This window comes from Chenopodium quinoa, unplaced genomic scaffold (genome assembly GCF_001683475.1).
Source record: "Chenopodium quinoa cultivar QQ74 unplaced genomic scaffold, ASM168347v1, whole genome shotgun sequence".
NCBI lineage: Eukaryota > Viridiplantae > Streptophyta > Magnoliopsida > Caryophyllales > Amaranthaceae > Chenopodium > Chenopodium quinoa.
Genome location: NW_018742733.1, coordinates 573,859 through 596,007, shown reverse-complemented (window position 1 = coordinate 596,007; position 22,149 = coordinate 573,859). Strand labels below are relative to the sequence as shown.

Genomic DNA, 22,149 nt, shown 5'->3' with positions numbered 1-22,149 from the left:
CACGATGGTCACATGTTAGTCTACTTTCAAGTAGAAATGTTGCCTTAGCAAAATTACTTGCCCAAATCATCAAATTAAGAGCACAATTCCCAGATCATACAATAAAGAAAATAAGACTTGACAATGCTGGGGAATTTACATCCCAAACATTTAATGATTATTGTATGTCAATTGGAATTGATGTTGAACACCCAGTAGCTCATGTTCATACACAAAATGGTCTAGCTGAATCACTAATTAAGAGATTACAATTGATTGCAAGACCATTATTAATGAGGTCAAGATTTCCATCATCTGCTTGGGGACATGTTATAATACATGCAGCAGCGCTAATTAGATTGAGACCTACAGCTTATCATAAATTCTCACCACTACAACTTGTTTGTGGTCGAGAAACCAAGTATCTCACATCTAAAAATCTTTGGTTGTGCTGTATATGTTCCCATTGCTCCACCCCAACGAACAAAAATGGGTCCACAAAGAAGGCTGGGAATTTATGTCGGGTTTGAATCCCCCTCTATAATTAAATACCTTGAACCATTGACTGGTGACTTATTTACGGCTAGATTTGCGGACTGTCACTTTAATGAAACAGTATTCCCAGCCTTAGGGGGAGAGAAAGTGGACCCACATAAGAAAGAAATTGAACTCATTTGGAATGCAACACAACTGTTGATGTTAGACCCACGAACAAATATGTGTGAACAAGAAGTTAAGAAAATTTTTCATTTACAAAGTGTTGCAAATCAATTGCCTGATGCATTTGTAGACACAAAGAAGGTGACAAAATCACATATACCAGCAGAAAATGCCCCTGCACGTATTGAAATCCCAACTGGTAATAAGGCCATAGAAAATGAATCTCAGGCACGCAGAAAGCGTGGAAGACCACTTGGTTCAAAAGATTCTAAGCTAAGAAAATTGAAAAGATTGGATGGAATAGAAAATGAGACTAATGATGTTCCCCCGTCAGAAGGTCAAGAAAAACCAAATGTGGATGAAAGTAAAGAAAATGATGATAATCCAAAAGGGGACGAACAAGAAGACAACCCTACGGGGAATGAACAAGATGTTCAAAACATCGATAACAATGAAATCTCAATGAATTATGTCTCTACAAAGACTCAGTGGAATAGGAAAGATGTTATCGTTAATGAAACATTTGCAAATTCCATCGCAATCGACATCGTGTCTGATGAAAATGATGTTGAACCAAGAACTGTAGAAGAATGTCGACGTAGGAGTGATTGGCCAAAGTGGAAGGAGGCAATGCTGGCTGAGTTAAAGTCACTTGAAAAACGAGAAGTTTTTGGGAAAATAACCCTTACACCAGCAGGTGTAAAACCCGTTGGATACAAATGGGTATTTGTAAGAAAACGTAATGAGAAAAATGAAATAGTTAGATACAAGGCAAGACTTGTAGCCCAAGGATTTTCTCAAATTCCAGGGATTGATTATGAAGAAACATATTCTCCACTGGTTGATGCAACTACATTAAGATTTCTGGTAAGTTTGACAGTCACAAAAGGACTGTAAATGCGATTAATGGATGTAGTGACTGCGTATTTGTATGGGTCACTCGATACGGACATTTACATGAAAGTCCCTGAAGGACTAAAACTACTAGAAAACCACAAGCCTAGACAACTGCTTTCCATAAAACTAAAAAGGTCACTTTATGGATTGAAACAATCTGGAAGGATGTGGTACAACCGTCAGAGTGAATATCTTATGAGAGAAGGATTCAAAAACAACCAAGTTAGTCCATGTGTTTTCATAAAGCGATCACAATCAGGATTCGCTATCATTGCAGTTTATGTTGATAATTTAAATATCATCGGAACCCCAAATGAACTCGAGAAAACTGCAAAATACTTGATGAAAGAATTTGAGATGAAAGACCTTGGGAAAACTAAATTTTGCCTTGGACTACAAATTGAGCACTTGAGTCATGGCATTTTTGTCCATCAATCAAACTATACAGAAAGAGTTTTGAAACGTTTCTTCATGGACAAAGCAACCCCAACCAACTTCCCAATGGTTGTTCGTTCTTTGAATATGAAAAATGATCCATTCAGACCCCGAGAAGAAAATGAAGAGGTTCTGGGTCCAGAAGTACCATACTTAAGTGCAATTGGAGCCTTAATGTACTTAGCTAACAATACTAGACCCGACATAGCTTTCTCTGTGAATTTGTTAGCCAGGCACAACAATGCACCAACATATAGGCATTGGAAGGGAGTTCGACACTTACTCCGGTACCTACGAGGGACACAAGACCTTGGTTTATATTACCAACCAAAACAAGATGCTGCTCTCATTGGGTATGCAGACGCTGGATACTTATCAGATCCTCAAAATGCCAAGTCACAAAATGGATATGTATTCACTTATGGCGGCACTGCAATATCATGGAAATCAACAAAGCAGACATTGACCGCGACATCATCAAATCATGCAGAGTTGATAGCCCTCTATGAAGCAGGACGGGAATGTGTGTGGCTGAGGTCGATGATCAGTAATATCCAAAAGGAGTGTGGGATGAACGCAATAACAGAAGACCCAACCATCATCTTTGAAGACAATACAACATGTATCGCCCAAGTAACTGAAGGATATATTAAGGGAGATAATACGAAACATATTGCCCCAAAACTGTTCTTCACACAAGATCTGCAAAAGGACGAGGAAATAAATATCCAGCAAATTCAGTCTTGTGAAAATCTTGCCGACCTTTTCACCAAATCACTTCCTTCGAAGAAATTTGAACAGTTAGTTCACAAAATCGGAATGCGACATCTTCGTGAACTATGCTGAGATCAGGGGGAGTATTATATGTACTGCACTCTTTTTCCCTTCGATCAGGTTTTTATCCCACCGGGTTTTTCCTGACAAGGTTTTTAACGAGGCAGTATACCAAAGCATATAATACTATATCGTTGTACTCTTTTTCCCTAGCTATGGTATTTACCCCATAAGAGTTTTACCTAGCAAGGTTTTTAATGAGGCAACAAATACCTTTCTGTATAATAAGTATGGGCATTCAAGGGGGAGTGTTAGAAGATAAATATGAATGCCTATAATTATTTGATTTGATTTCACAATGTTCACACAAGTCCAAAGACTTGTGAACTTGTGTGGCATTATATGTAAAACTCTTGGCTATATAAGCCATGTTACCGGAGCAATATACATAATCAATTTCTCCATCTTCTCTTACTCCTTTATAAAACTTTCTATCGGTAAAACTTTAACAGCAATAAATTTTGCAACTTGACCAAATGTTGATTGTTGCAACAGTTGTAGTGAAAGCAAAATGTTATGAGATAGCCGATATAGCTAGTTTAGTTGGTAAAGTTTTCGGAGATTTTCTCATAATATTAGTACGGAGTAATAAATTACCCGAGTCTTACAGAAATATATCTGATGAGGCTAAACCTATCTAGATTTATAGTTTACAAGATGCTGGTTTTTGGAAGTTAATACATTGATTGTCTTTAATTTAGTTGATTGTGAAATATGAAATTAAAATTCAATAAAAGTAACTGCAATTTAAAACATTAGGGGGTGGTCACTTATCTAAACACAAGTATTAGTCACGTATACTATCAAATTTCCGGGATAGTTGTAAATTTGTAACGTTTATAGTTGTCACATCTCCTAAGATAGTATTTGGATTTCTCTATACGCCATTATATGAAAAGAATCGTGAGGATTTCTCTAATTTTGGGATTATGAAATCTGATCGATTCTGGATGAAGTAATTATGAACAGGCAAATTCAGAGAATAGACTAGGGAATTTTTAATGTGTGCTCCTTTCTTCTGCAGTGAATGTAGTATATACGGCGCTGCTGCTGTTAATTACAGTAGTCTGTTTGCTAAGAACAGAACGCTTGGACTTGACAAAGATCTTAGATGGGATTGATTCGTTTAAGGATGCATTGGACTTCATTGGCAGTTTACCACGGTGGATCCACTTCTACAACAATCTCAACGTCAACGTGCAAACACTCCATGAAAGAAGGGACAGGTTGCATGTAAGACTAGATGATATGATAATGCAGGTTGAAGATCAAGAGTTTCAGACAGGAAGGCGGAGAAAAAGAGAAGTTGATAATTGGATATCTTCTGCTGGAACCAAATGCAATGAGTTAGAAACGTTGTTGCTACAAGATATGTTGAGAGAAACTAGTTATTTCTGGAAATTCTTATATCGAGCTTGGTTAGGTAATCTTGTTGAGAGACTGATTCGAGAGGTGGATGATCTTTACTGTTCGGGAGTCTTTGAAGAGGTACTGTCTCCTGTTAGAGAACGAGTGGAATTCGTGGAAACACAGCTGGTGGGCAAGGCTGCGAATGAGAATAGCAGGAGAATTATTACGTGGTTACGACGAAATGGAGCTACTAGAATTGGGGTGCATGGAATCAAAGGAATAGGAAAAACTGTTGTAATGAAAAACATTCATAATCAGCTGTTAAGATATTATGAACATGTTTACTTCATTACAGTAACTGAAGACCAAAATGAATATGATTTGCAGGGTGCTATAGCAAAAGATTTAGGAATTGATTTGAAGGAAGAGGACTTGCCAAAAAGGGCAGCTTTTTTGCATCGAGCATTGCGACAAAGGAACTTTGTGCTGATATTAGACGGCTTGAAGAAATATTTCTCGGAAGATAAGGTAGGAATTCCTCTTGGTGCAGGAACAGGGAAAATGATCATCACTTCACGGTCTCCTGATGTGTGTCGAAAAATTGGGTGCCAGAACAATATAATAGCAATAGATCCACTTCCGGATGATGAAGCTTTGTATCTATTTAAGCAGGTGCAACAAGCACTCGAGCTTAAGCCTCCAATAGAAAAAGTAGCCCATAGAATTGTCAAGCAATGTATGGGTGTGCCTCTCAAAATTGTCGAACAGGCAACAAATTTGAGAGGAGAAGATGACATTGGCGCCTGGGAGAATAGTCTCAATGAGATGTTAAAAGGATAATGTATCGAAGATTTGTTCTAGTTTATACCCTAACAACCCCTTTGGTATGCAGTAACATATGAAGAATGACGATAAGTTAATGAAATTGTATGTTAAGTTGAAAGGAAAGTTCATGCTTATGTTGATAGTAAAAACACTGAACTCTGATTCTCTGAAGTAGGTGTTTTACACGTTCATATCTAATTTAAGAGCCTGACAAAGTTTATGAAATATAAAGGGGCTGAGGTTGCAGTTATATTGAGTATCTCTATCTCATGTTCACTTCTTTGTCTATGTTCGCTCCGTTGCAGTAAAAATCCCAACTAGAAATTAGTCGTGAAGGAATTTCTCAAACTTTCTTTGAAATTGAGTTTTCTTATTCAATGTATGCCATCTTAATACATCCCCAATTAGAACATTGGTCTAGAACAGGTAACAACAGCAAAGAGAATTAATGTATTAACTGTAATAAATCTGTTCTTTTAGCCAACAAAATTCAACAGGTGCAACTCGATGCCAAGGAAAAAATATAGAGCAGTTCCACAAATATAGACGCCTGTTTGAAGCGAAAAAATGGAAAAGCAAGTGCACTAGTTGCTGGGCCGGTCTTTGCAGGAAGTTTTTTTTTTTTTTTTTTTCTTCATGGGCATCCTTCCTGAGTTCACTGGAAGAAGCAGCGGCAGAAACTTCAAAATTGCAGTTCAGCTGTAAGAAAGGCATTGAAAGATGGTCTCAGCTGCTAACACCCATTACAATAGAAACTATAGGAACTGAAATGTGCATGAATAATTCTAGGAGGCGATAATCAAGCAAAGGAAGTGGAATTGAAGCCTATCTACACCATTGCCTTGGTATCCAGCCTCAACAGTGACCAAACTACCGACTCATAGGCATTAGGGCAGACTCAATTAATACACTATCCAACCTCTAGGGCAGACTCAATGAATACACTATCCATAAAAGAAGCAACTCATTCCCCCCTCCAAATCCTTGCCAAGAAGATTGCTGACAATATATAGACAAATGAACTATAAAATTGTGCTTAATAAGAATGAACAAAGTACAATGTAATGTATTATTACATCAATGTTAAAACTATGATTAGTCACAAGTGTGCTAAGAATTTATTTTGTAGTTTCTCTTTTTTACCCACTCACAAGGGTTGGTAATTCTTATGGTCAATACGAAAGGTAAGGGACTATCACATTCTCAACACTCCAACATATAGTAAAATGAATGCCTCGGCCTCACTGACATAAAATCCCTGATTATATAAAAAATAGCCATAATCCACTTGCTGAGGCTAAAAGATGAACCAAAGTAGCAAGAAATCAAAGAGAAGGATTTAACTACGACATATTACCTTCTTAAATGATGATACTCCCACAGGCTTCAGAGGAGAGAGCATTCCCAACTAGTATCAACAGCACCTATAATTTTCTCATGTAATACAGCTCCAGAACAAGCAATTATTCCACGATCAAGACCTTCCAAATACACTCCCCTTGAAAAGTCCAGTGGGCGTCCTCCGGCATCAGTTACCACACCACCAGCCTCTTGTACGATAAGCACACCAGCAGCATGATCCCATATCTTCTCTTTATAACCAGCTGTAGCAAACCTCATATAAATTTCGGCATCTCCTCTAGCTATGGCTGCATACTTCACCATACTATATACACGCAAAGGCTTCTTCCTGAAAACAATTTATTTAAATTGGAGCTGTAAGGTTCAAATACAAACTGTAGAACTTGAAGAATAAACAATGATGACATTAGTCACATTACAGTTATCAGAGAGGTATCAAGCCTTTCATGTATGAGCCAAGTTAAGATTTTACATGTGTATGATTTAACTGCATTGATAACATTGCCACTAAAGCCAAACTGACACTTTACAGCATCAAGTTTTGGAAAATTATTCTCATATCTAGCAGAAGAAAGGAGGTGCATATAACCACAGGACAAACGAGATAACACAAAAGAGAATACAAACCAATCCTTGAAATACTAAGTTAAATGTGCGAGCAGGTTGAGAACATGCCTAATTGCATACTTCATATTATATATGGACATGCAATCTAGAAAGAGGTCTTACTATATTCATGACTTCACATTTCATGATTGATATGAGATAAACTTCACCTCAAGGCTTAAACAATGAGAACATCAGTGAAAATAGAATGTTATTTTGGTAGTCAAACACACACAAACACTCAAATACACCCACCTAAGTCCAGCACTGTGAGCAACCCCTTCTGTGAAAGAATGACTGGTATTGGTTTTTTCCACTGGTTCACAAAATGTTGCAAGAGCTGGATCCTTAACAGAGGAAACTTTAATTTTTCTCGCAGAGTCAAACAAGTTAAGCTTCAATTCTCCATGAATTAATGGCTGCATCCATGCTTTACCAGTGCCTCTCTTTGCATACATTACACAGCCTTTCTCCCACATATCAGGAGAGGCGGAGGACATTTCTGGTGTGAGTTGATGATGGTGGTTCACTAGACCCTTCTTCACAGGGTAGTTGGGGCACCCCAGGACTCCAAGTATTACTCTTCCCTCCTCGATCAATGCTAGGGCAACAGCATACTGATTGCCACGTACAAAACCCAGGGTTCCATCAACAGGGTCCAAAACCCAATGTCTTCCTTTAGGACCACCAGAAGAGTTGCATCGACCAATGGCTTCAAGCACTTGGTTGGGGGCAAGAGGAATGTTTGACACTTTAAGACCAAATCTAGGAGCTTCTGAGAAACTTTCGTTCACCGTATTCACCACTGCTTGCAATAAGTCAGACTTTGAGAGAGTCTGTGCATCTTCCTCAGCAACAATGGACAAATTTTGGCTTCCGAAAGATTCTGACAGTATTTGGCTAACAACAGCTTGTACACTATAATCTGTTCATGCAGTAATGCCGATCTGTCATCAAATTCATGTGCCCAAAGCATAACACGAATATAAAGTCAAATTTGAATGAATACACAAGTGTGAAGGTTATCCATTAATTTACAAAACCAAACTAACTTCATAGTTGATTGCAAAAACATAACCAAAAAAAAAAAAAAAAAAAGAAACTACTGACATTGATACACCAATGCTGTTCAAGCAAAGGTAAGACAATCTTCAAAAAAATAAATAAATAAAACTCCTACTACGTATGATTTAGTGTTTAAAAAAGCTAGTGGCAGAACATCTTTCTAATTCACTAAGGAACACCTTTTATATACATCCATGCGCACATAGAGCCATAGAGGTAGGTGTACCGAGGGGTGGTTTTTTTGCTCATTTGATATTATATTTTTCTCATTTCAAGATTTTAATGAGCAAAAAAAATCCCTTAGGTGCACCTTGCACTATAATTTATGTTTTTTTTTACCAAGCTATAATTAGACCAGAAAACTTCTAATTCTGATTCACAACTTGATACGACTGCACGACAGGGCATACACAGCATCAACCATAGTCATTTTATGAGTTGCCATTCTGTTCTTTTCGTTAGAAAGTAACCTCCAGAGACATATATAGGACTTCTCTGAAAAGCCCTCTAGAGATACTTCAATAACAATTGTGAGTCTTACACTCCATTACATCACTTTCTTCGGCAGATTGAATTTCACTAATTGGCTAATCATGCAAAATTTATCATGGAAAGAATACTTTACTTCTTTACATTGGTGAATTTGAAAGAAATTCATAACAGCCTTCAAAGTATAAACCTTTATAAAATTAACACTTCAAACCATAATCATTTCTTAAGTACACTCAGATTGTATGTATAATGTACAACAGACATTCAATCTAACGGTATTCTCATTGAAACACCATTATCAAATAATCAATACTAAATGCAAGATTATCAAAGTTGTAAGAAAAATCTAACCAAATTCTCCACTAAAGAAGTGTAAAGGTATCCACATTTAATCATTTATACACCATTATCAAACAATCAATACTAATGCAACATTATCAAAATTATTTAATCAAACACTCCATTAAAGGGGACCCAGAATTATCAAAAATGTAAATTATTAAAACATAACAGCATCATACAAAAATTCATAATCAACCCACATTGCCATTAAAATCATTAAACCAAAACAATACAAAAATCCCCAGAAAACATTCATACAATTGAAGCATACCCATCAAACAAAACACCAAATTCATGCCAAAATTCATGAAACCCAAATCATAAAAACCAAAAAAATACAAATATGAATAAGAAAAGAGAATTACCCGCAACGGTGACAAGAGAATCATCATCTTTAGAATTGACCTGGGAAGCATTAGCAGAAAGCAAGCTATTCTGAACTCTCTGACATAAAGCGCAAGCCAAATGAACAACTCGAACAGCAACATCCAATTCCTTGGAAAACAAAAACTCACCTTCCGCCATTTTTTGTCCAGGTTCATTCAAAATCGAGGAGAGAGAAAATGAGGGAAATTGGGAGATGGGAATTGGAATTACATGGTATAATTATAATAATAATAAAAAAAATAAAATTGAAGGGATTTTAGAGCTTTTGAGAGGGTGGAAGTTCCTGGTCCATTAATCTCTCTTCCATAAGAAAGGAATTTGTAACAGAGTTTTTGCGTTTTTTGGTTGGTTTTTCATTCGTAAATTATACAGTATTATTGAAAATTGAAAAGAATGATTTCATATGCACCTTCCGTTTGTTTGTGAGTGTGGCAAAGTGGCCTAACTCTTTTGGCATAAGATTGTAATACTCCGTTCTTTTTTACTTGATCCGCTTTAGGGGTTGTTATTCGTCGCTCCCATTTTACCGGGTAACGCTCCCATTTTGACTTGAATTTTCAATTTAACCCCTAACATTTAAATACGGTTTTTTCCACTTCCCGACCAACATTTCTCACTTTCTTACTTCTCTCTCTAACTCTCTAAAACACTCTAATTCTGAAAAAAAAATTCTTCCAAATTTTTTTGTTCATTTTTAAAAAAAACAACAATCATCAAAAACACAAAAAAGATGGGTGATTCGAGGAGAATAAGGCTGACATTCGGAGGGAGGAGTTTTGGCGGCGGTGGAGGCAGCGGCGGAGGTGGCGGCGACGGAGGCGAGCAGGTGATTTTTTTTAATTACGGAACCTGGAACTTCCGTCCAAAAAATCCGGAAGTTCCAAGGAGGATCCGCCTGGAATTTCCGAATCCTCCTTGGAACTTCCGGAAATTCTGGGCGGAAGTTCCAAATTTTTTTTTCCCCGTTAATAATATGGTTTTTTAATTTTTTTATTGTTAATTTATTTTTTTTTTTTTTATGGATTTTGTTATCTTTGTTGTTATTTTGAAGTGTTATTGTTAGTATTATTATTATTGTTGTTGTTGTTATTATGGTTAGTATATTTTGTAGTGTTGTTATTTTTAAAAATATGATTAGTATTATTATTTTGTTGATATTAGGATTTTTATTATTATTGTTATTATGGTTATTGTTGTTGTTGTTAATTTTTTTTTTTTTTTGGATTTTGTTATTTTTGTTGTTATTTTGAAGTGTTATGGTTAGTATTATTATTATTATTATTGTTATTATTATTGTTGATATTATTATTATTATTGTTATTATTATGGTTAGCATATTTTGTAGTGTTATTATTTTTAAAAATATGATTAGTATTATTATTATTGTTGTTGATATTAGGGTTTTTATTATTATTGTTATTATGGTTATTGTTGTTGTTAAATTTATTTTTTTTTGTTGTTGTTGTTATAATAATATTATTATTGTTATTAGTAGTACTATTATTAATATTTTTAATTATGATTAGTATTATTGTTGTTGATATTAGTGTTATTATTATTGTTATTATGGTTATTGTTGTTGTTGTTGTTGTTGTTGTTGTTGTTGTTGTTGTTGTTATTGTTATTATGGTTATTGTTGTTGTTGTTAATTTTATTTGTTGTTGTTGTTGTTGTTGTTGTTGTTGTTGTTATTCTTGGCCTTCTATGGTTATTGTTGTTGTTGTTGTTAATTTTAATTTTTTTTGTTATTATTATTATTATTATTATTACTAAGATCGGATTTTGTATTTATTTTATGTAGATCGAGGGTTCTGGTGCTCGACATGCAATATCACGACGTCTGAATGCGTCTGTTAGGAGACAGACATCTCGTTCAGCACCGCTTCAGCCCGAGCAGCAGCAATACGGGTCTACTAGTGGTTGGTCGGGAGGCCAACAGTCTGGTACGTAGTAGTCGGCCCTTGTACTCTACAAGTGGAGCACCCATATCTGACGAGGAAGACGAATGCTCGGCTAGTCATGCTGGTGAACGGGATGAAGAACAGGACCCTCAAGATTACCATATGGTATATAGGGGTCAGTTTGGGAGATTTGTTGGTAGTGGATCGAGTCAGCCTACTACCAGCTCTGCAAAGGCATGGTTAGTGCAGTAACCGATGTCGGGTGGGCCTGAGGATGGGTCTGTTATCCCTAGTTTTGGCGGTCACGTGGCACGATATATCTGGATCGAGCAGGAGCATAGTGTTTTGCGCTGTTTGAGTAGGACAAAGTTATGTTCTGACTTGTTCACTTGGCGAGGTCGTCAATCTGTGAAGGACCTCGCGGCAATTGATGCTAGCTGGTTGTCTCACTTGCCCGGCCTGATGTTTAAAAGACTTGATTGGCCGTTGATTTCTGCTTTTGTTGAGAGGTGGCAGCCAGATACGAACACCTTTCACATGCCATTTGGGGAGATTACGATCTTGTTGCACGACGTGTACAACATACTTGGGTTACGTGTCGCAGGCAATATGGTCACCATTACTCCTAGCACGGACGTGTTACGGGACGCGTGCTCGATCACCATGGATATGACTCCAGATGATTTGTCTGAGATTTGCGGCACAAAGACCATTTGGCAGGGTAGTGGGGTGTTGACTGATAAGATTTTTGAGTCGACATTGGCGGTTGACCGGGAGTTTAGTGATCAGCTTAATGGATACTTGTGGTTAGTGCTTGGAGGTAGACTGTTTGTAGACAAGAGTGGTAACCGTACGCATCCTTCCTTCCTCCACGAGCTATGTTACATGGATGTCCCTATTAACGAGTATGTTTGGGGAACAGCTGCACTGGCCTACTTGTATCGGCAATTGGGCACGACATCACGGAAAGGTGTTGATTCGATTGCTGGTTGTCTCACGCTTCTACAAGCGTGGATTTACGAGTATTTTCCGTGCTTTCGGCCACAGCAGGGTACCTTGACCCGGGACCTTCAAATGCCTCGTGCGTCTACTTGGGATGTTGGAGCGGGATGTCATAGCAAGAACCTGGAGCGCCTGTTATCTTTTCGTACTAGAATTGATGCGCTTACTGACCGTGAGGTGAACTGGCTACCGTACGGAGCTGATCCTGCATTACGAGTGCCCCCCACTTTATTCATTGGCTGCATCCAGTACCGTAACATCATTGAACCGTACATGCCTGATAGAGTGGTGCGCCAGCTTGGTTTCGTGCAAGGCATTCCCCGCGAGATCATCAGGCCAGAGAAGGCCAAGAGGCCGACTAACTTGAAGATGTATCGGGTAGACTTCCCGACCGAGATGACAGATGTGATGTGGAAGAGGTTTGTCCCTGGGGTATCTCAGAGTGTAGTTTTAGGTGCCCTCACCAGGCTTAGTGCTGCAGCTCCTTCGGTTGCGCCTGGTTACATGCAGTATCCTGAAATGTCGAGTGAGACTCGAACAATGACTGAGCAGCTTGTATTTGATTGGAAGTCAAAAATGGGACTTTAGATTATTTTTATTAGAAGTTGTGTTAGTGGTTTTAATTATGTTATGAACTTTTTTTTTTTTTAAATGTAATGTATAAACTAGACACTTATTTATTTTTATATTTTATGTTTTGTTGCATATCATGTTAGATTAAAAGCAAATACATTTAAAATTAATTTCATAATTCTAATTTTCTTACAAATGTTCAAAGTTAGTGAATGTACAATACAAACTACCTAACTAATGCATCCCACATGTCCCTTCTCAATTGATATTGTTGATCCCATCCATTAACACTATCCTCGTGGTGTTCAGTCCACCAAACGACGATCGGTGGAAGAGGTGAATCAGGTACAAGGTCAAGACGGATGAAATGTGATCCACCAACTGTAGCAATCACAAACTCTCGAGTCGGTGACCGAACCCCGTTGTGTGCCCTCAGCGATAAGACTGTGATGCATGGGTAGTAGCAAGTTGGTACTAGGCCTACCCTTAGACAAATCACCCTTGCGTTGAACCACGTAGCAATAGGAAATAAATCTTGAATTGTAACCATCCAATGCCGCTCCCCGACAGCCCCACCATCCCATCGAATACGCTCTACGTTCATCCAAAGTCGCCCAAGCCCGTAAATCCGTTCGTACAAATCAGGATAACCAGCGATCTCGTTTGCTATTGTTTCCCGAGCGTCAAACCACAGCGCCTGATCGCCAAAGAAGAAGTCGGCAACACAACGAAAGCCACAGTTCCCATCACCAATGACATCCTTCCAAGACGAAATGTACGACAACATTGGGCCTGGAAGCAAGTTCAAATACCTGCATTGACTAATGTCACTCAGATCTACAACACAAAATTAAAAGATAAATTATTAGTAAAGCTACAAGTATTAAGTTTACATATTTTAATATTACATATAGAAATTTTAATATTACATATAGAAATTTTATATTACCTGGTTCTGGGTCACCACCACGTTGAGTGTGTTGACGGTCCACATGCTCAAAATAACTACGATCACGCATGGTGTCATTGTTCCTCGGTCGACCACGAGTGTTAAGGTTGACATGTGGTTCTTCAAGGTGTGTATGATCCGGATGTAGCTCCTCTTCAATGATTCGCGTTACATTTCGACGTACGGCCGGGTCACTTTCCATGACTTCATCAATTAGGGACCGAAAATGTGTAGCCTCCTCGGTCGAATCATTAACAACTTCAGGAATGTTAACACCATCACCAATAACCAGTGTCTTCCAGAAAGAATGAATTTGGTTGCTATACAATCCTGTCTGTGCAATTATCGAATCATGTATCTGGCAAGCACATGGAAGAATATGGGTCACACGCATAGCACATCCACACCGTTCATGGACCTGGTAACTCAAATCCCGCATCCTTTTCGTCTCGTTGTCCAGTTCTTTCAAGCAATGTTGAGACACTTTGCCATTTATACGTGACAGTGGCAACTGTCTGTACATCTGACCAATTTTAGACCTTGATGCCTCCAAGTCATTACGAATTTGTATGATGTGATTACCGATATCAAAATGGACTCGGGCCCATACGTTATCCAAAGAAGCTGCCAATGATTCAAATTAGTAAATACATTTAAATTTTTTATTATAATTACAATTATGTAACAACGAGAACAACTAATAAAATAATACAACTAACCTGTGGATGATTCAAACCAACTTTTCACTGCTGAATGTTGGCTCTCAACTCTTCAGTTGGTGGTGTTACCAAAGTGAAGAACCTGGTTCGTCCAAAATTTCACAAATTTCTCCTTATGACAAAGCCATGTTCTCTGAACATACTGAATGACTGCCGGATATTTTCCACACCTCACTTGCATGGCAGCTAGAGCATGATCATACTCCGCCTGTGTTGTTGCATTCACGGTTTTGAACCATTTGCCAGCTCTAAAACTAACACCAACCTTCTTGTTTCCGAACATCTTCGTCACCTTATCCTGCACATATCTGTTGATGTGCCATAGACAGAGTAAATGTGACATCCTTGGAAAGACTTCTCTCAAAGACGCACATAGCCCAAGATCACGGTCTGAAATAAATTCAGATGGCTCTTTATCAAACCCAATCAACTCCCTTAATCTCTGCAACACCCACCGATAGCTAGCCGTGCACTCGTCGCGCATGAAAACATATCCAACTAGAAAATTTTGGTTTGTCGGTGTCACACCTACTACCTCAAAGAAAGGCATGTTATATGGATTGGTCTTGTAAGTAGAATCCATACCTATGACATGTGGGTATGTGCGGAGTATGTTGACCATGATCGGGTGCACCATAAATGCATGTTGCAAAACGTTGTGATCATCGTTCGTGACCCAGTAAATGTATTTACTCTCTCTCGCCAGATGAAGAAATTGTTGAACAACTCCTCTTACCTTCGGACATCTCCATCCTGAAGTCATTTCGACAATTGTAAATGTGTTGGATGTTTGGATGATCATCAGGAAATTGCTCGGCAATAGTGGACATGATGTTACGGGGAGCAACCTTGGACTTTGTCATGTCCCGCACAACCTGTTTTGCACCCAGACTCAATCCGCTCACTTTACGGTGACCCTCTTGGTACACAATCAATGGGTGGTTACGTGTCCCGGTGTGATCATTTTTCGCAATGATCTTCCAACTGTCGGTGTTGACTTCATAATATATCTTGATGTAGAATGGACAACCATTAGCTTTGGTTTTGGTGTCCTTCCGTATCGCGTTCTCCAAATCTCTCGGCTTGCTCCTTCGTGACCGATCACATCGCAAATACCAAAACGGCCGACCATCTCTGGTTTTGTTATAAGACGATTTCACCAATATAAATCCCAATTTTATGGAAACACCATCAGCCCATGTAACTGCATCGTCAAATGTAAGGAAAAACGTATCCGTGACAAAATTCCCACTATAATTCACACCGTCACCGCCTTCCTCAGATTCCATATCCTATACAAATTAAACAAAACATGGTTTATGTCAAAATAATAATAATAATAATAATAATAATAATAATAATAATAATAATAATAACAAAACAATAACAATATTAATAATAATATTAAAAATAATAATAAACAATTATAACAACAAATACAAAACAATAATACCATAACATAATTACTAAATAATAATAATAATAATATAATAATAATAATAATAGTATTAAAATTATATTTCTACTAATTAATAATAACAATATCAACAACAACAACAACAACAACAACAACAACAACAACAACAACAATAACAACAACAACAACAACAATAATAATAATAATAACAACTACAACAACAACAATAATAATAACAACAACAACAACTATAATAATAATAATAATAATAATATTTTAAATAATAATAATAATAATATAAATAATAATAATAATAATGTTACAAAAAATAATCATATTATTAATAATAATCATATTAATACAAAAAAATTACATTAATTATCAAATACTAAATCACAACAATAATCACAAGACCACGAAAAAAAACAAAAAAAAACAAACTTAATTAACATTAAAAAAAAATTAAACGTACTTAACATTTTTTAAAAAAATAAAAATAAAAAGGGACATCCGCCTAAAATATCCGGATGTCCCTAGGTAGATCCGCCTTAAATTTCCGGATCTACCATGGAAGATCCGGATTTTTCAGGCGGATCTCTACTTCCGCTTGAAATTTCCGGATGTTCCATGGTACATCCGGAAATTTTAGGCGCATGTACCTAGGACATTCGGAAATTTTAGGCGGATATCCTATTTGCAGAAAATAAAAAAAAACAGAAAACTTACAGAATGTTCCGACGCATTCTCCGGCGTACGAATGTTCCACTTGCCGTTCATGACCCAAGACCCGTCGAAAAATTTTACGACTAATTATTTTTTTTAAATAAAAGAAATTAAGGAGGTCGTGGGGACCGATTCGGTTTTAAGGTCGTGGGGACCGATTTTGGGAGGCTCGGGATAGCAAGGTCGTAATGTGAGGGGACCGTTTCATGTAATGTGTCCAAATGGGGAACAAGGTCCTTTTTATAACACAAATTGCATAAAGGGCATAATTGTCCATTCAAGTCAAAATGGGAGCGTTACCCCGTAAAATGGGAGCGACGAATAGCAGTTCAGTTCTATATCCCACCGTATTTTGTGAATAATGCGGAGTATGCAAGGAAAACATATATGTGTAGGGTTTATTAGAATCGTCTCAATAAGTATTATCACAATATGCAAATTTTATAATTTTTACTTATAAAAATAAAGTTATTGATGGTTAAAGTTGTGTATTGGCTATTGTGATAAAAGAAACAGGACAAGTGAAAAAAACAGAGGAAGTAGTATTTATTCTCCCATAACTTGAGTTATGTATGATTTTAATAACACGATATTGGTATTCCGATAGTATCTTCTATCGATACCAACAAAAACATTTTTACATCTATTGATATTAAAGAAAAAGTATTTTGGTATAATGATGATACCATCTAAAGTATAATTTAATACTAATGCGTGTTATTAGAGTTCTTTATAGCTCAAATTATTATAAATAATAACATAAATAAGTGTTTCTCTAATAATAAGCTACGAGTATACTACTATTTAGGATGCATATACTCCCTCCGTATTTAAATAAGTGAAACGTTTTACCTTTTTGCATTATTCATCTAATTGACTTTGACTAATGTTTGTGATTTAGGGCATGTTCTGATTGACTAAACTGGGCCGAATTAAACTAAACTGAACTGAATATTTATGAGAGAAGGAATTAAGAACTGAACTGAACTTATTAGAGCTGAACTACTGAACTGAAAATAATCTAAAGAGAATAGGCCCTTATACATACATAAGAATAAATATAGTCTTGTGAGTACTTGTTGGAATCGTCTCATTTAATATTTTATTAATATTAAATTGTTATAAGTTTTATTTATTGATAATTAAATATATTATCAATCAATATTTTTCATTAACATACTTTACAAGAGAAATATTTCACTTATTTAAATATATAAAGGGAGTAATAAATAGTTAGTTACTCCCTTCGTCATCTCATTTCTTATTTTTCACTGGAATTAAGGTTTTTGTAGCTAGTTTTCTTAAACCATGTGATTGGAAGTATCAAAGTACATTAAGGCCCCTTTCTTTAAAGCTGCTCTGCTCTGCTGAGCCCTGCTTTGCTCTGCTCTGCTCAAAAGAAATCTGCTCTGTTCGGTTCTGCTATGCTCTCTATTTTCAAATAATAATTAATAATAACAACAAAAATAATTTATATTTAATAATAATAATTAATATTGTATTGATGATAATAATTTATTATTTTGAATAATTATAATAATTATTAATATTAAAAATAATTTTAATAATTAATAATAATAATAATAATTATTAATAATAATTATCAATAATAATATTTAATAATTCAAACTATTAAGAATTAATATTTAATAATATTATTAATTAATAATTTCTAATAATTATAACAATTCTTTCAAAAAAATAAATAAATAAATAAATAAATAAATAAATAATAATAATAATAATAATAATAATAATGTTGAAATCTGCTTTGTTTTGCTCTGCTATCCTGAAATCCGCTCTGCTCTGTTTTGCTGAAATTTAATTTGCTTTGCTCTGCTGACCCCTGCTCTGCTCTGCCTATAAGCTCAAAAGAACAAGGCCTAAGTGCAATTAAATAACAAGTGAGAGAAAGAAAAAAAAAAAGAGGTTAATAATTGCCAAAAAGAAGAAGAAAAAGTACCAAGAAAGAAGAAGAAGAAGAAGAAGAAGAAGAAGAAGAAGAAGAAGAAGAAGAAGAAGAAGAAGAAGAAGAATGAGGAGGGAGAACATATGTTGGTGGATTAATAAATGCCAAAAATATTTGGCACAAAAAAATAGTAAAAATTGAGGATAATTTGGGGATTAAATTAGGATAATGAGGTTAAAATTGTAAAAAAAAAAAAAAAAAAAAGCACTTACTAAAAAAGGAAAGATTCTAACAATGGGAAAAGGACTAGTGGACTCTAATAAAAAGGGCGGAGGGAATATATCCTAATGTGTGATTGTATTAGAGGTATACATGCATAAGTGAACATTAAATATTTAAAATTCATGGTTAACTCTTTTTAATATGACTTAATTTTATATATATATATATATATATATATATATATATATATATATATATATATATATATATATATATAATGTAACTTTACAATTAATAATTATAACCTATATGAAAGATTCAAAATTTTTCCATAAAGTTAATATTAGACTATTTTGAAAATTTTATATGTAATCTTTGTTGCGACAATAGTCTTCGGAGCCTTGTTGGTGGGTTTTGAGGGTTGTAAGATTAAACAATCCCTTATTAGTTGGGTTGGTGGTCCGGGTTGTAGCCTTGTTTTGGGTGTGGATGTGTTCCCCTGGTAGTTAAAACAGATTTCCAGGGGGAAAGTTATTTGCGCAGGTGGATGGTTTTCCCTGCATATGGAGTTTGCAGGAGGAGTGTGGTTTTAAGGGAAGAGTTTGGTTTGCAGGTCTTGTTGCTAGGTTGTGGGATGATATGGGCATTCAGGCAATTTCAATCATCCCTTTGTTAGTTTGGGTGATGACAAGGTCGGTTATCGTTGTTAATCAATATCTTGAAGGAGGCTACCCATCTTTGATGTTTGGGTTAAGCAAAGTCCTCCATTTTCTTGCATTCTCTGTTGGTGGAGTTGCAAGAGGAGAACCTGCATTTGGATGCACGGTTTCTCATAGAGTCGTTACATTATATGACTCTTTAGGTTTTATTACCAGACTCCTAGGATGCAGTTATGCTTTTCGATCCCTAGGAGTGGAATGGTGTCACACAGCAAAAGGGTGTATATTTCAGGGTCTTTCGTCTCCTAACAGTTTCTATCTACCACTTTGGGTTCTTTTCAATGTTTGTGATTTGCGCTCTTAGTCCATCTCGATTGTTTCAGTTCATTTGGCTTCTCTTGGTCCACAGTTTGGAAGTGATTCGGTTTTCTTGGTTGTTCGGGCTCCGCAGTTATTGGCACTACAACAAAATAAAGCAAAGGTAACAGTGTAAAACCATTGCCTAATATAAAAAAAGTGTTGCCATGTAGCTAAGGCTACATTTTTATTCAAAGGTAACAATTTTGAAAGCCAAGGTAAAATGATATGTAAGGCAACACTTTTACAAAGACAACAAATACACACACACACACACGCACGCGCGCACACACACACACATATACATCTTAAATTATGTTGTCTTTTTAATATAAATGTTGCAATAGATGGAAACATAGATATTAATGTTACATTTTCAAACAATAGGTTTGTTACTGTTACCTTTTCATGCAACAATTATTATGTTTGTTGTCTTAGACAAGAAAAAGGTAACACTTTAAGTGATTGTTGCCTTATATAGTCTAGAGCAACACTTTTTTTTTCTGTTACTTTAGTTTAAGGTAACAAATAAATATTGTTGCGTTAGATTATTAAAAGTAACATTTCTGTAAGTGTTGCAATCTCAAGGGTTGCGTATTCTCATTTATTTTTTTGTAGTGTGGTTTGCTGCAAGATCATGCCAGTATTTTGTTCTCATCGTTCTTCCTGTAATAGTACTTGGTGTGTGTCTTTTAGTGTTTAGGTTGCAATACTGCTTTTCTTTAATAGCATCTTTTGTCTCAAAAAAAAATATACCTTGTTAAAGATTTGCAATTGAACTTTTACTTTTTCATGATATCTTGGAAGGAAAGATACTAGACTATATCATACTCCTAGCTTATTGCTCATCTTTCGTTTTGTAGTGTAAAAAAAAAAAAAAAAAAAAAAAAACTGAAATTTACGAAGTATTCTTTTATGAAATCTTTAATAACTTTGTGATTTCCTTAAAAAAAAAAGAGAGAGAGAGAAAGAACTCTGTTGTAACTACTCCCTTCGTCCCATAACAGTGGCGGATCCACTAAGGCACAAGGGGTAGCACATGCTACCCATAAAAATTTTGGGAAAAAAAAAAGAGTTCAAAGAGACCTGTTATCGTAAATAACTGGTCTCTTTGAGGCTGCTATAAAAAGTAGCAACAAACCCGCCTGTTTTCCATACTAAAACAAAAGAGATATGTTATATATAAACAGGTCTCTTAGATTCTTCCTTTAACATACTTTCTATTTTAAAAGAAAAGAGACCAGTTATACATAAAACAGGTCTCTTATCTTAATTTTATTTTCTTACTTATTTAATTTTTTTTTATTATTGATTACTTTTACTTATATTTGTACATAAGTTTTCGTTTTTGAAGGACTCTCATTTATAAAAATTATAAAGTAATAGAATCTATCGACCAAAATGAATTTTTAAAATTTAAAGGCTAATTATTAAACGATAATACTAATATATAATATAGAACTTTTTTCTAATTTTTTTCCCCTTACTATTCTATGCTACCCCTATTTAGAATTCTTGAATCCGCCACTGTCCCATAATATAGTTCATGTTTAAGAAAGAGGAGAGAAAGTGGATAAAGTACATCAATAAAAGCGAAAAGTACAATAATAAACAAAAGTTAGAGAAAGAAAGTGGAAAAAAAGTAGTACAAAATATGTGCACAATTAAAGGGTAAAATAGGAAGTATAATAAATAAAGTCAAAAAAGTGAGGGCCAAGTATAATGGTCTTTCTATGCTATCCAAAAATAAAAACAATGAATAATATTTTGGTTTTCCAAAATAGAAAAACAAAAACTATATTATGGGACTAAGGGAGTATATGATCTCTTTAGGTGTTGAGTAGTCAAATTTCCAATTTTAACCGCACATATGCCTCCAATTTCTCCAAACCTTGAATACTCGATCAGCTTTTATTAACTCTTAAACATGTTTTAGTATTCAATAACATCCATAGTTTCCAGTTTTCCACTATGAGAAATTTTTTATTAATAACAAAAATCGAAAATGTACCAAATTAATATACCTTGTCGTCCTTGGATATTATCACAGATATGTTCTAGTCGTGATCAAACTTAGAGGAGAAGACTATGCTAGGATTAATTCCTACAATAAACTTAAATCTTCATATCAAATTAATCGGTAAATCTTAATTGCGGAAGCATACCTGATTCCATGACAATTGATCGAACTCCTTCTTGAATTGTCAATAATAGAGAGTTTAGAGAGAATAGAGTAGTATGTATTGTATTAGCGTATAAACACACATATATATACAACCTATCAAGTTAGGGCTCGGAATATGTACACGGCCCAATAGCTATACACACATTATGGCTTAACACCCCCCCTCAAGTTGGAGCATGCAAATCACAAAAGTCCAACTTGCCAAGTAAATACAAGAACTGTATTTTGCTCAAAGCCTTAGTGAAAATATCCGCTAGTTGATCCGTCGTTTTGACATACGACGGACTAATAATACCATC

At 35.6% G+C, this 22,149-nt stretch overlaps 4 protein-coding genes across 4 annotated transcripts; 2 read left to right on the top strand and 2 right to left on the bottom strand.

The window, feature by feature from the left end:
- Positions 1 to 3,281: 3,281 nt before the first annotated feature.
- LOC110723481 (probable disease resistance protein At1g15890) lies at positions 3,282 to 4,995 on the top strand. Its single transcript, XM_021902837.1, has 2 exons — positions 3,282 to 3,351; positions 3,830 to 4,995. Exons 1-2 carry the CDS (start codon positions 3,282 to 3,284, stop codon positions 4,993 to 4,995), a joined length of 1,236 nt encoding a protein of 411 aa, XP_021758529.1.
- A 316-nt stretch (positions 4,996 to 5,311) lies between these two features.
- Positions 5,312 to 9,877, bottom strand: LOC110723708 (PAP-specific phosphatase HAL2-like). The gene is made up of 4 exons (XM_021903056.1): positions 9,213 to 9,877; positions 7,204 to 7,873; positions 6,338 to 6,670; positions 5,312 to 5,679 (listed from the first exon to the last, which is right to left on the bottom strand). Exons 1-3 carry the CDS (start codon positions 9,370 to 9,372, stop codon positions 6,367 to 6,369), a joined length of 1,134 nt encoding a protein of 377 aa, XP_021758748.1. The 5' UTR covers positions 9,373 to 9,877; the 3' UTR covers positions 5,312 to 5,679; positions 6,338 to 6,366.
- A 1,513-nt stretch (positions 9,878 to 11,390) lies between these two features.
- On the top strand, positions 11,391 to 12,725 carry LOC110723480 (protein MAIN-LIKE 1-like). The gene has a single exon (XM_021902836.1). The coding sequence runs from the start codon at positions 11,391 to 11,393 to the stop codon at positions 12,723 to 12,725; it is 1,335 nt and encodes a 444-aa protein (XP_021758528.1).
- A 211-nt stretch (positions 12,726 to 12,936) lies between these two features.
- LOC110723479 lies at positions 12,937 to 15,667 on the bottom strand. Its single transcript, XM_021902834.1, has 4 exons — positions 15,115 to 15,667; positions 14,448 to 14,963; positions 13,660 to 14,283; positions 12,937 to 13,547 (listed from the first exon to the last, which is right to left on the bottom strand). Exons 1-4 carry the CDS (start codon positions 15,665 to 15,667, stop codon positions 12,937 to 12,939), a joined length of 2,304 nt encoding a protein of 767 aa, XP_021758526.1.
- Positions 15,668 to 22,149: the final 6,482 nt, after the last annotated feature.